This window comes from Eurytemora carolleeae, unplaced genomic scaffold (assembly GCF_000591075.1).
Source record: "Eurytemora carolleeae unplaced genomic scaffold, Eaff_2.0 scaffold1268, whole genome shotgun sequence".
Lineage (NCBI taxonomy): Eukaryota > Metazoa > Arthropoda > Copepoda > Calanoida > Temoridae > Eurytemora > Eurytemora carolleeae.
Window position 1 is genome coordinate 50,292 of NW_019397162.1, and position 14,107 is coordinate 64,398.

At 33.3% G+C, this 14,107-nt stretch overlaps 1 protein-coding gene across 2 annotated transcripts in view; it reads left to right on the forward strand.

Moving 5' to 3' along the window:
* LOC111712427 (ecdysone-induced protein 75B) overlaps nucleotides 1–14,107 on the forward strand; it is a 41,962-nt gene that overhangs the window by 2,210 nt on the left and 25,645 nt on the right. The window contains exon 1 of one of the 2 annotated variants that reach the window (XM_023487027.1): nucleotides 10,812–12,517. The exons of the other annotated variant lie outside the window; for it this stretch is intronic. Coding sequence (XP_023342795.1) covers nucleotides 12,016–12,517 — 502 coding nt within the window. The 5' untranslated portion in view covers nucleotides 10,812–12,015. Of the gene's footprint in view, nucleotides 1–10,811; nucleotides 12,518–14,107 lie in introns of those variants that run through there. 2 annotated transcript variants of the gene reach the window in all.

Consider the following 14,107-nt stretch of genomic DNA (forward strand, 5'->3'; position numbering starts at 1 on the left):
GTTGCAATCTGCCTATCTAATGATTTCATGTGAAATTTCAACTATTCAACCCTTTACAGAGATAATTCTATTTTTAGAGAGATCAATACTATTTACAATTTCCTCCCCCTCCCCCACCCCTTTTTACCAACATTAGCTTTTATATTCAAACATTTTTTACGTTTTCCTTCATAATTGATTCCTCTTTTTATGCTAGTTCTAAAACGATCAATCAATTTGTTTCACATCATTTCTTGAATCTTGGATTCTACTAGAAATAATCTAGTTTTGGGCTTGGCTCTAAGAGTATAGGTTACAAAAAATATGTTGACTAATTCATCAATGGAAAAAAACCTCTCGGCCTTGAAAACCTGAAAGTTTAAAAACGCCCAAGCACTAAAAAAGAAAAGTATTTCTCACTCTTGTTTAAAAATGTTAAGTATTTGATGAAAAAGTTTAAAGAATTTGTTTTCCATCTGAAATGCATGTTTTATTCTTGATAAAGAAAATATAAGCAGCTGTATAGTTGTCTGCGTAAGCATGGGTGGATTGGATCCTGAATTCATCGCCACAGATGTTTTTTAATTATTAACTTATTAAATCGTCGAATTTTGATTTTTCCCAATTATAGTATTAACTTGTTTACTTTAAGTGAAAGGAATTTAAATGTATTGATTAGTGCGTACTGCGTACATAAACTTATTTCAACGCATTTAAATATTTTTAGATGATTTTAGTGAAGTTTTGATGGAAATATTTGAAAAATGTAATCCATAAGATTTGAAAAGATTATTAAGTCTCATGTTTCAAGTTCAGGGTTTAGCCAAATAAAAAGATTAAAGATTATATTCAATTAATATTTCAAAAAATGTGTCATCTGTTGTTTTTAAAAAATCCCCCCCCCCCCCACATCTTGACCCTGTTCCATGACGGATGTACTTTGCCAAAAAAGGCGTGAAAAGGGGCGTTGCAATGTGTAACCAGCTGTCCACTTCTCGGGCAAATTTTGCTCAAGTTCGCGGGCTTTTTGTTTCCAATCCACCCCTTTTTCGACCCTCAGTACTTTAAAATATATTCAACTTACTATATCAGAACTCCGATCTGAACTTTTTGCTTTTTATTTGCAGTTGGAATGTTGCAATATCAAACGTGATTTGCAAAAATATAATTTTAGGATTCTAGCATCGCCAAGTTCTTCGATGTTTAACATTGATTTTTTCTGTCGAGATACAACCGTTTTTAAATACCCTCGACCCCATCACGACCCTGGCAAAATATTTTAACTTTTAACACCCTTTTAACTTTAACGAACTTAAGATCGAACAGTTTAAAAGTTGTTCAGTCCAAAAATTGTTAATCCTCTTAACTAGACAAATTCCTTAAATCCAATATTTGGCAGATAAAATTGTTTTAAATCTTTCAAAAATTATTTTGGGTTTTCGTAGAATGAAAACAGATGGGACGTATACGAAGAGCATGGAAAAAGTAAAAACATGAACGGATTCCTAATCTTTTTTATGTTTTATATTTTGTTTGGTCTAAACTTTTATTTAAAATTTTACTATGTTTAGGAGAAGCAGCTCTTTTTAGAACTTTATAACCTTGACCGAAAATCCGTTGGAAACATAAAATTAAATGGTTTAAAGCTGAAATCATATTTAACCCTCTGAGGTGTAGGTGATGAAAGCTATCACTTCAAGGTCATCATTTATCATGCCTCTAAAACCAACGGACTTCAAAAATAATTTATTTTAGGAGTCTGACATTTTAGCTAAATCAGGTTTTGTTAATGCTGTCCATAAATAGAATAGTTTGAAATGTTGGCTCCAGCTAGAATATGAAACAGTGCATATCAGTATCACCAAATTCATTTCTTTATCATATCAAATTAAACTGATTTTTAACTAAATCAGAAAATATATTTTAGAATTTAAAAATTTTAAAAATGGCACTCAATAAAAACAATCTGGCTTTGAAAATTTATCTTTCAAATTTTTTTTGCTTGCCATATTTAGTTTTAAAAATTGATTAGGTATGGTTGGAGCGAGGGGGGGGGATGTAAGGTCAAGATTGAATAAAATACCCAATACTCATAATTATCTCTTTTTTTCAATTTAACAAAAAACGGTCAGATCTTACTGATTGTATTTCTCAGAGTTCGAATTAGGAGAGATAGGAAGGGAGGGAGAGGGTGGAGAAGGATTGAAGGATGGTATGGGCGTAATCGATGGAAGGACTTATTGATATGGTATTGGAGAGGGATTGAAGGATGGTATGGGAGTTATCGATGGAAGTACGGATTGATATGGTACTGGAGAGGGATTGAAGGATTGCATAGGAGCTATCAATGGAAGGACGGATTGATATATGATTGAAGGATCCAAGAGAGAGATGGGATTGGAATAGAATTAGAATGGTTGGAAATAAAATTAGATTTTTAAAAACATAATGATTACATATTATGTTTAGTTCTATAAAAAAGGCTTTAGTTTAAGTGTTTGGTTAAAAGGGACTAAAAGCGTAATTTCAAATGACACTCAATGCAAAAATGGCAATGCTGCATTTACAACGATACACACTTAAAAGCTTTGTCTGATCAAATATGAATTAAATATCAATGTTTTTAATTTTGAAAACTGTATATTTAAATTGTGGTTTCTCGATGAAAGTGACTAGCACACTTATACTGCAGGAAAACGTATATGAATTATCAGAATTAACTCTCCTCCTCGCTTACTGTTTCTTTATGGATATAAATGAAAAATGAATGGGGAACCAACTTTATTTTTGACCATCTCTCCCTCTCTCTCTCCCCTGGCCTGTTTCTTATCTTTTCAATGTCATTGTGCTGCAGGGGGAGGGGTAAGGGTTGAGGGTATCCAGATCCTTATTACGAGAGTAAATTAAGCTTGAACAATCCCCTTCTAATATCCTACACCCTAACATTGAAGGGTTTAGATTGATAGCAGTAGCTGGAGCTTAATCAGCCTTAAGCTAATCAGGCTAGTCGATACTAGAATTAGAATTATGTAAAAAGATGGAGGGAGGGGTTGGATGGAGTGGTGTGTGATTAGGCAGATATTGAAGAGCAAAAAATACAAGTTATAACTTATAGTCCTGCAGTTTGTCTTCTTAAAATTATATCTTTTTAACCCATAAAATTGAAGATTCAGGATTAGGGATAGGTAGGGAGAGGTGGGGGGGGAGGGGGCTAGGTTAGTTAGATACACAGAAAATTTTGGGAAGCTCCCCTTCCTGGAGAATTGGGAGGATGTCATCGGCCTGGAAAAATTTGATTCGCAAAAACTGCGGGCAGCGGTGCTGCAAAATCAGTCTCCTATTTTTCCTCCTTTTTTCTTCCCCCCTTATTTATCGCCTTTTTCTTCTTCTTATCTTCTCTTTCTCTCCCTTATTCACTTTCTCCTCATTTTCCTCCATTTCCTCATTCTACTTTTTCTTCTTCCTTCGTTCCTGTCTCACAAAAGTTATAAAATTCATTTTCTAAATCTATTGCTTGTTTTGATATCTCTTGCATATCCCTATAATATCGCCCCCCCCCCTCAAAAAATATTCATGTATCCCCCAGATGTGAAACTGTTTCAAAATATTTTTCTTGTTTAATCCCGACTCCGAGACGGAGAAGAGGGATGGGAGGAATAACCCTTTGAACTTGACAAGGTTAAACTCCAGGTTTCCATTCTCCGGGTACCCCGGAGAATACAGAGATAACTGACTCCGGTTACACCTGAGAATGCAAGGGGTAATAATTATTTAGTATAATTAATATAAATATCTAAAATAAAATAAAACATACATAAATAAATTACATTTTCACTAATTTAAAAACACCCCCCCCCCTTAATACAAAGCTCTGCAGTCGAATGCATTACAAAAAAAATTGCATGGTTAAGCGAAAAAAAGAGAAAAGTTCCTGATAACAACTTTTCTGTCACATCATCACAATACATCGAATTAGAGATCAATGCACTTAACTAAATCAATTAAGTCTAGATAAAATAAATAAAATAAATCATTTTACCAGCATTTATTTCTTTTTGAGTATTTTTTATATTTTCAAGGAGTGAAACAACAGGTTTTTTAGATTCCGTTCTTAATATTTTTCTAAAAAGTAAAACAGCAATTATTTCTGTTTGAGTCCTTCATATTTTTTCTAGAAAGTAAAACAGCAATTATTTCTGTTTGAGTTCTTCATATTTTTTCTAGAAAGTAAAACAGCAATTATTTCTGTTTCAGTTCCTTAGATTTCTAGGAATTGAAAAAGAAAAGTTCATTTTGCATCACATTGTTGAAATTCAGCACTTCTGTCTGGGTTTAATTATTAAAATACAGTGGAATCCATAAAACTGTGAAATGAGAATCCTCTTTTTCAAAGTTTTTTTTAAAGAATGAATTTTTCTAAGAAACAGATAAGAAATGTGAAAAAGAAATATTGAATTAAGATGAGGGACTAATTAAGTCAGGGTACTCAGCTTTTCAACGAATTGTTTTTGGAAAACTAAGAGGCCTAAAATGTTCAAGACAATAGCAGCCAGAGCAAAATGTACAGTACACACTATTGACATACAGAAAAAAATGTACAGTACACACTATAGACATACAGAGCAAAATGTACAGTACACACTATTGACATACAGAAAAAAATGTACAGTACACACTATAGACATACAGAGCAAAATGTACAGTACACACTAAAGACATACAGAGCAAAATGTACAGTACACACTAAAGACATACAGAGCAAAATGTACAGTACACACTATAGACATACAGAGCAAAATGTACAGTACACACTATAGACATACAGAGCAAAATGTACAGTACACACTATAGACATACAGAGCACAAATAAGTATTAATTATCCTATTCTAGGGAGATTAATGTGTCTTGTTCTATCAGTTTTCACTGTGACTAACTTAATAAGTTTCTAAACATTTACATGGCGAAGATAAGTGTCCAGGATGGACACGTATCAAACATAGAAGAAGAAAATAAAAAATTGCTAAATAAAATGATGAGATAAAAAAGGTGGAATGATTGTTTGTTGAAAAGGGGGATGGTAAACAAATAATTTTGAAAATTCACCTTTTTATTTTAAAAGTAGATCTAGTAATGATAGAAACAAATTTGGATAGACAGATGGATATAGAGATAGATAGATAGATAGATAGATAGATAGATGAATGGAGGATGGTTAAGATGGTTTGGAGAGGAGTTGGTTTAACCTTGAAAATCCCAGACACCTGATTTTCAAGTTTTCAAGGTCTCTAGTTCTCTAGTTCTTTGGTTCTCTAGTTCTCTACAGTGATAACCAGAAAACTCTAGAATAGGAAGACAACTTTTAAACACACGTTATGACATTAAATAACCAAAATGAACATGGGACACTGCCTTTGTGCAGTGTAAACAGACCTATTTCACTAAATACGTAATTTGACGTTGAATTTACGTTACTAGTAAAACTGTTGGCTTTATAACAACATAAATCACATGCCACTTTTGCTTCCTATTTCATAGTTTTCTGGTTTTCACTGTTCTCTAGTTCTCTAGTTCTCCAGTTCTCTAGTTCTCTAGTTCTCTAGTTCTCTAGTTCTCTAGTTCTCTAGTTCTCTAGTTCTCTAGTTCTCTAGTTCGCCAGTACTCTAGGTTTCTAGTTCTATAGTTCTCCAGTTCTCTAGTTCTCTAGTTCGCTGGTTCTCTAGTTATCTAGTTCTTTAGTTCTCTATTTCTCTATTTCTCTATTTCTCTATTTCTCTATTTCTCTATTTCTCTAGTTCTCTAGTTCTCTAATATTCTAGTTCTGTATGTCTCTAGTTCGCTAGTTCTCTAGTTCTCTAGTTCTCTAGTTCTCTAGTTCTATACTTTTCTAGTTCTCTGGTTCTCTAGTTCTCTGGTTCTCTAGTTCTCTGGTTCTCTAGTTCTCTGGTTCTCTAGTTCTCTGGTTCTCTAGTTCTCTGGTTCTCTGGTTCTCTGGTTCTCTAGTTCTCTGGTTCTCTAGTTCTCTGGTTCTCTGGTTCTCTGGTTCTCTGGTTCTCTGGTTCTCTAATTTTCTGGTTCTCTAGTTTTCTGGTTCTCTAGTTCTCTGGTTCTCTAGTTCTCTGGTTTTTAGTTCTCAAATTTTCTATTTTTTTTGTTTTCTTGTTCGTAAGCTGTTTCCTAATATGCCTATTATTGAGGTCTACTGCTTGTACTGAATAATCAGGCCTAGTTTTTACTCTCGGAATTTTGAACTTGACATTTTCTTTGCACTTTCCTTTGAGACTTCTAGTTTTAACCTTGAATAGAATCGAGGCCTTTAGGCCTAGCAAGGCTGAGGCCAATATTGTCCAGAGTAGGGTTAGGCCTCAATTTTAGGCCTGTCAGGCAGACGTAAGAGAAAGGGGGGAATTGAATATCTGTAAACATTTTTAAGCAGAAAAAATGTTAGAATTGTATTTTAATGTAGTCATTTCAAACAAAAGGTTTAACCCTATCCTTACATAAACCCCCTTTTGTCTTTGGTAACTACTGACCCATAGAGACCACACGGTCGGTGCAAGACAGAAAGAAAGAAAGATAGAAATACGATTGAAACTAAGAGTGTTTTAAATACTGTTAAACTCAAGTAATAAATGGTTGACAGTTTTATTTAGTTACTTTTAACATAATTAACTCAAAACAACATGGATATTAAAAATTAAATAACCTTAATATGATTTTTATTTATATTTTAATAAATTCATATTCCATAAAATCAGTTTGTTTTTATTAGTGTAAAGCTTGCTTCATTTCAAAAGAAATATATTTAAAAATGAACAGACGAAGATTATTACATAAACCTTTCTATAAATTCTTATTTTCCAACCTGTCTAACTCTATATCTATCCCCCCCCCCCTCCTTCCCTTGACTACCCCTCCTCCCTCCGTTGCTTGAATTTGCCTACTCTCCAAGCATCACCCCTCTGCTGCTGAAGACGGGCCTGAACCCTACCCAGCTCTCCATTCCATCACCCGCCCAGTACCGTCTTCGTTGCCATTTAAACCAGAGAAATTAAATTCGGCCGCCGATTATCAGCAGATAAATTAGAAGGTTTTGATATGTTTATTTAATGTTAAATAAATTTCAACGTAATGATAAATCGGCGATTTTTAGGTCGCCGATGTTTTGTGAGTCGTTTCTCCTTGAACTTATGGATAGAACATATGGGTCATTCCCCCCAGGCTCCGCTCCAGACTGCCTGGACTCGTCTCCGTTCAAGAAGTATCAAAGAGTTGTGTAATCTCCGTTCAAGAACAGAGTCTGGGTCTCCGAGACTGCATCGTTTCTCTTTCATTTATTCTACTTTTTCTTATCAATATTCTGGATACTTTTCATAGAAAACAATTCTGCAGAATTAATTTATTCATAAATCCCCAAAATTTACATTTTAAATGATGATAAGAATAATGTGAAAAACGTTATGTATAGGAATAATAATAATAATAATAATAATGAAAACAATTACTTTTTATTATTCTTACACCTTCTGTTTCTCTTATTTTATTACGCTTTCTTACTCCCCATCCTCCCTTGTTCCATTTGTATACATTCGTATATTGTAGTTTTATTGTATTTTTATGAGAAGTTTAGTATAATACATGAATGGAAGGGAATTAGGGTTCGAGGTTGCGAGCATTTTTTATAAATAATTTCGAATATTTTTGCTCAACACATATTGCTCACGTTTAACACCTCGGTTTCCCTTATAACCATTATCCATCATTAGAATAGATATATATGTTGATTTGTGTTATATTTTTAGCCCCAACGGCTTAAATCTCCGTGCATCTTTCAGATCTAAAATAAAACCAGTCCTTCTTTATATCTGACTGTTTATGGGTGTGACTTTTGAATACTAAAATATTGGATCGATTTAACCGTTTTCGAAAAAACAGGAGAATACTTTTATAATTGAGAAAAATTAAATTCCGCAACTTTTTTTTATTAAGAATCAAAGAAAAATTTTCCTTAAAAATAAAAAATAGCTAGAAATATACATCCCTGTTCTAAATGCAGTACAGGCTTGATAAGAACAGTATCAAGATCAAATATTGACTCGAAATTCAAGTTTAAAGTTTAAAGTCAATTCTAAATAAAAAGTTTTAGTTAGTGGTTTAATTTATTTGAACAAAAAATGGAATTTTGTATTTGATTTTTGGAATTTAGTATCATCATGAATTATTGTTTTCAAAATAAAACAATTTTAAGAGGCAAAGGAGTGAGTTTTTGCCAGAAAGTCTGATTTTCTAATCTCTATATCTTTGTAACCCAATGTCGTAGACCTTAGATATTTCAAACTATTAATACATATAGATAAAATAATCTAAGTTTGAAATATCAAAGGTTTGCATCAAAAGATTGTAAAGATATTGGAATCAGAAGATTTTAGTTTTTGGCAAAAACTCAATTCCTTTACTATTTGCCATATATTATATTTTTAATAATACAACACACTTTTTAATGTAGAATGCAGGGGGAGGGGGTAAGGATGGAGGAAATTACTTTTTATTATTCTTAAATCAACCTTATCTTCAAAGTTCTTTATTAATAATTTAGGCCTGAATTTTTAACCTATAAACATTGTTTTCCATTTTAGGCCTTAAATTGAATAGATTTTAAAAATACAAAGACGTAGTGATTGGATTCAAGCCAAATTCAGGCCTTTCTTTCATCGTCAAATTTTGAATAAATTAGAAACTGGTCCAACAACCTCAATCAGAATGGAAGAACATAAAAATATATTCAAAAAGTTTTTTAAAAATTAATTTTTCTAGAGTTTTGATTCTAGTATTTTCTTACCTATCTTTTATTAGGTTTAAAAACTATTTTCGAAGATGTAAAATTTAGACATTATTATAAAGTTATTATTTTGATATACCTATTAGGTGCGTTTATCTCTTAACAAATTGATAATATTAAAGGGAGTGTTTGCGAAAAAAGAAAGGGGTATAGGCTTACGTCGAAAAATATTCGATGGTGATTGCTATAATATTACTTCTATCTGTTGCGTCTATAAGGAGAAAATTGTTAAAAACGACTCATACCGGAGAACATAGTGTCCAAACAAATTCAGAAAGTTGCAATAATAGACTCGGATCAATTTAATTCCAAACAAATCATTCAGGTATTACAACTTATAATAATCGATTCGACGCATTCGTATATAGTTGATATTTCATATATTTTTATTTTATTTTTTTTTAAATTAATATTTCACTTACAACTTGTTTTCACGGAAAATATAAAAATGTCGTCTTCATTTCAAAAATCATCGAAACAGGAATGAATGTTTTTAAAAGTAACTCTCGGATCATAAAAAATAAAAATAAAATATTATAAAATATCAAATATTTACGAATGGCTCGAATCGATTATTATAGGTTGCAAACTTGCAATAACTGAATGATTTGTTTGGAATTAAATTGATTTTTTCCGACCGAGTCGTATATTGCAACTTTCTGAATTTGTATGGACGCTACGTTCTTCGGTATATGCTGTTTTTAACAATTTTCTTCTTATAGACGCAACAGATAGAAGTAAGAATAGTAGTAATCACCATCGAATATTTTTCGACGTAAGCCTATTCCCCCTTTCATTTTTCGCAAACACTCCCTTTAAGATCGTAAACCTGTATTATTATACCTGCACTCACATTGTGTCCTAAACAATTAGAAATAAATAGTTTGAATCGTTTTTATTAATTCGAATTTTTATTAACGCTATAATTTAAAAATAATTTTAAGATATTGTGCTAAAAAAATATAAATGATCTGTGCACATACAAGAGGTTTCCAAACTTATGACCTTCTGATAACAGATGTAAAAATGTCTGAACAGCCTACATACTGGGTGCGTGTACGCATAAATACTTAATTCAAAATCAAACACACAACAAATTAACGGTACTATACTGTGTAAATGCGCAATGTAGTGAATACTCTATGCGTCATAAAGAAAAAGAATAAACAAAACTGATCATTGCATAAATCCCTTGATAAATGTTCCAGTGAATAGTAAAATACAGAAACTATCTGCTTCACGTCAAACTGAATAGAGCTTAAAATGTCTAGGTTTAAGTTATTAGAATAAATTCAGTTTTTGTTTTAATCGTCTGTCATTTTAAAGCATGAAACAAAACGTAGTAAAAATGAAATAATGTCCGTATCAATAAAATTAAGTTTTTTTAATAAACGTTTTGGGTGTTTTGTAATTTTAAGAATGCGCAATGTGCAAATACATCTTTTTTTTGTTTTAGCAAGTTTTTTTAATATTTGGGTTTTTCTAAATGAAGGAATTTTTTAAAACAAATCCAGAGAATTAGCAGGAAACCAGGAATAATCAATGATAAATTGTATAAAAAATATTTATGCTGTACAAAGAAACCAAAAAACATGAGAATGCATTCCATGAAGTATTCGGAAATCTGAGCGAAATAAGTTTTAGTTGGAAAAAAGTACATCCAGTACCTGAAGTTAGAAGATAAATTACTTTTAAAATTCGATAAAATGGAGATTTGTTATTTTTAGTTCTGTTTCTAAAGTAAAGTTCAATTCTCAAAACTGCAAGATTATAAAAAAAAACTTGAAAATTTCATTATAGAAATAAGAATTAAAATTAAACGGTATATTATGTTTTTGCATCATTTTCCTTGTAAATATCTGGATCTTAACTTTTAGAATATCATTTATTTTCCCATTTCCCACATATCACCCCTTTTTGCATTTATTTTTTGCACCCCTTCCCCTTTTTGCAATCCCCCCCCTCTCCAATCCTCCATGCAGTACACAAACGCTCAAGGTCAGTCTCCGTTGCAGTCTAAAGAAGAGGCCCAGGCAGGCCGGTAGGGTAGGCCCAATCAGGCAGGCCGGTACGATAGGTCCAGTCAGGCAGGTCCAGTCAAGCCGGTACGACAGGCCCAGGCAGAGAGGGCGATTGGAAGCCAAGGTGTGATGTCAGACGTAACGCTGATAGTTATTAGATTAGTATTGCCAAACTATGTACAGTTATGTACAGACTATTTCTGTACAAACTAAATGGTCCAATACCTCCCTTACAAATTGTGTTCACCTGTCTATGTCTGTCCAATTGTTAAAGGACATGTTTATTATGTCAGTGTGTAAGGGAGAAGAGACATACTAACCTACCAAACCCTAATCCCTTTATCTAAACTCAGACAGAAGTATTGACGCAACCCCCTCTCCTCTCCTCCCTCCCCCCCCCTCTCCACCCAACCCTCAACCCTCAAGGGTGGAGAATGGTTTGAATTCCCCTACACCATCCTAGCTTTTCCCCCAGACGGGTTGGAAACAAGGGGAGAATATTCAGACAGTAAGGGGTGGAGCGTCTAAACCACGCCTTCTGCCACCTGTACCAGCATATGTCCGGATTAAAAGATGAGCCGCATGTTTTTAAATGTCTGCAGGGTGTAGGTGAGATTAGGAGAGAGCTCATGTATTTCTTTGTGACCGTGAAAGCAGCGGAGTCTGATTATCAAGTTCAGTCTGAGCCTGAACTCCGGTATAGGAGGAGGTTCAAGTCCCGGCTCCGGGTCCTAGGATATACTGGTGAATTCTTATACAGGACACACTGTCATGCTGGTTCAGTTCTAGTCGTGTACAGTACTGCATATACCGGTGTACAATCAAGTGTTAATTAGTGAAAATTTTGAATATTTCATATTGTTGCAAGACTTGTCTATTCTTCTTAAACTTAGAATTATTCCATCTCGAACCATTTTTGAATAAGAGTGAGTGACAGTTCGTTTTCCTCTATCATATAACTTGGGACCATGAAAGGAAACAGTTTATGTAGCTGTCACAGTCCAATTTATTTTGATAGACAGTGATTTTTAAGTGAATTGTGAAGATATTCAAGAATTTATTTTAAATTAATCATATTGAAAAACACACAATAATAGAAACTAGGAAACCAGTTCAATAGATGTCGGAATCTTTTTTTTGATTTTTCGAGAATGGTTTAATGAACTATATGAATAAGAATGGAAGAGAATAGACAAGGATCGTCCCAACAGGACGGAGTATTTTCTAGACCTTACCTACCCGGAGTAAATGGTCTTCCTAGAGAACGAGCAAACAGGTTCTCCGGAGAAAATAAACCCGTCCGGGTCAAGACGGAGAGAGACCAAGACTGTGTTAAACTTGAACCATTTAATTACTACCCTGGAGTTGAAAACTTGCTTCAAAACTCTCCCCTAGCTCCTGTTGTACCCCGGAGACGAGAGTCTTTACCTGACGAATACCTCTCGCTCAGGGAGCAAAGACGAGTAGAGTTTGGTCGTCAGAACTCACTCCCCCTGCCTCTAAACCTGTCTGGATCCTGTTCAAGGTTTGAGATGAACCTAGAAGAGGAGAACAGGCAGAACAACAACATCAAGGAGGAGATGGTTGAGACAGAGATCTTGGCTGGTGAGGGTGGATCGGAGGGTGGTCTGCCTGGGGCGGGGGAGAGGGTGGAGGGAGGGTCAAACAGAACTGTCATAGGTAAACACAGTCAAGACCATCTATTCATTCAGTACAAATAAGGAACAGTCCCGTTAAGACAATTATATAAACTTTTAAACATATGAAGATTTATCGATTGGAGGAAAAATATGATTTACATCACATGTTTAGTTGAAATCATTTTGAACTAGTTGGGATCATTTTGAACTAGTTGGGATCATTTTGAACTAGTTGGGATCATTTTAAAATAGTAGAAAATACTTTAATCATAATAAAAATGAATTCATTGTAGCTCAAAAACATTTTTCGTTTTCTTCATTTTGGGTATATCTAAATCCCAAAATTCCGTAAAAATGACCCAAATGAAAAAGTTTAGTTGTTATGTTTTCTTGGTATGAAATCCTCGAGAGTTTAACCAATAACAAATCAAATTTTTGCGTCAAAGTTCTTATTTTTTACGAACAACATTTGATGCGTCATTTTTAGCTTCATTATTACAATGTATTAATTCTGAATTCTGATCTGAACTTTAATATTTCTTCAGAAAGTGTGAGGTTAAAGAAAATAAGGCAATCTTTAAAACAACAAAAAAATTAAAAAACATTATTGACTTTGTAACTTTGTATCCTCTAAAATATCTATCTAAACAAGTTATCATGAAAAAAGCAACTGTATTATCATTTAAAAATATCTAATCTGGATATTCGATACAGAAAAATGAGATGAAAAAGATTAGTGCAATTATTTTAATGCATCTGAGACGCTAAAAAACTATAAAGTATAAATGACTAGCTTAGGAACACAGCTTTGTCTGGAAACTAATTTTTTCCTAAAAAAGCAATTTCCGGGATTCTACCAAGTTACCCAACAAACATTTGGAGCAAATCGGACTAGGGGTTCATGTGTTATGATCGGACCTACAAAAATAACAGAAATTATTACTTTATATTATATAGATAATATAATTCAGGGTCTCAATGAAACTACACAAAAATGGAAATAATCCAAATAGGGTTTTCAGATTATTTAAAGAGCAAGAGGGGCACAACTCTCACAAAAATATCGATGAGAATTTTGCCAATTAATTTTTTAAGAACTAAAACTAAAAAGAAATATGGTAAAGTTTAAAAAGTTATTAAAAGTAGGAAAAAAGTTAGCGCGGTAAAATCTAGTCGTCCGAATCTTAAAAATTAATGCATCTTTTCAGATCAGTCTGGATCTAAGTGGGCGAGGGGGGGGGTGTTGGTTTAAAAGAATTTTAGGGAAATTGTCCTTGTATGAAGGGGGAGGAGGGAGGCATAGAATACAACGTGAGATTTAAGAGACCAGTGGATGCAAAGAAAGAAAAAACTTCAGGAAAAAAACAAATTCAATTTTGTCTACACACATGTTTTAACCCTTATTCCGCTTATTATGAATATTATCGATTTTATTTTGTGTCAGTGTGTCAGACATTTCATCTCGTTTAGATCGATATTTTAGTCTACTCGACTAGTGCAGTTCGAACTAGTTGTGTGGTGTATAGGGTATAGGGTGGTTCAAACACAAAAAATTGCCGGATTCTAACACTGAATGTAAAATTAACTTAAAAGATTAATATTTGCTGTTTACTGACAAAAAATCTGGATT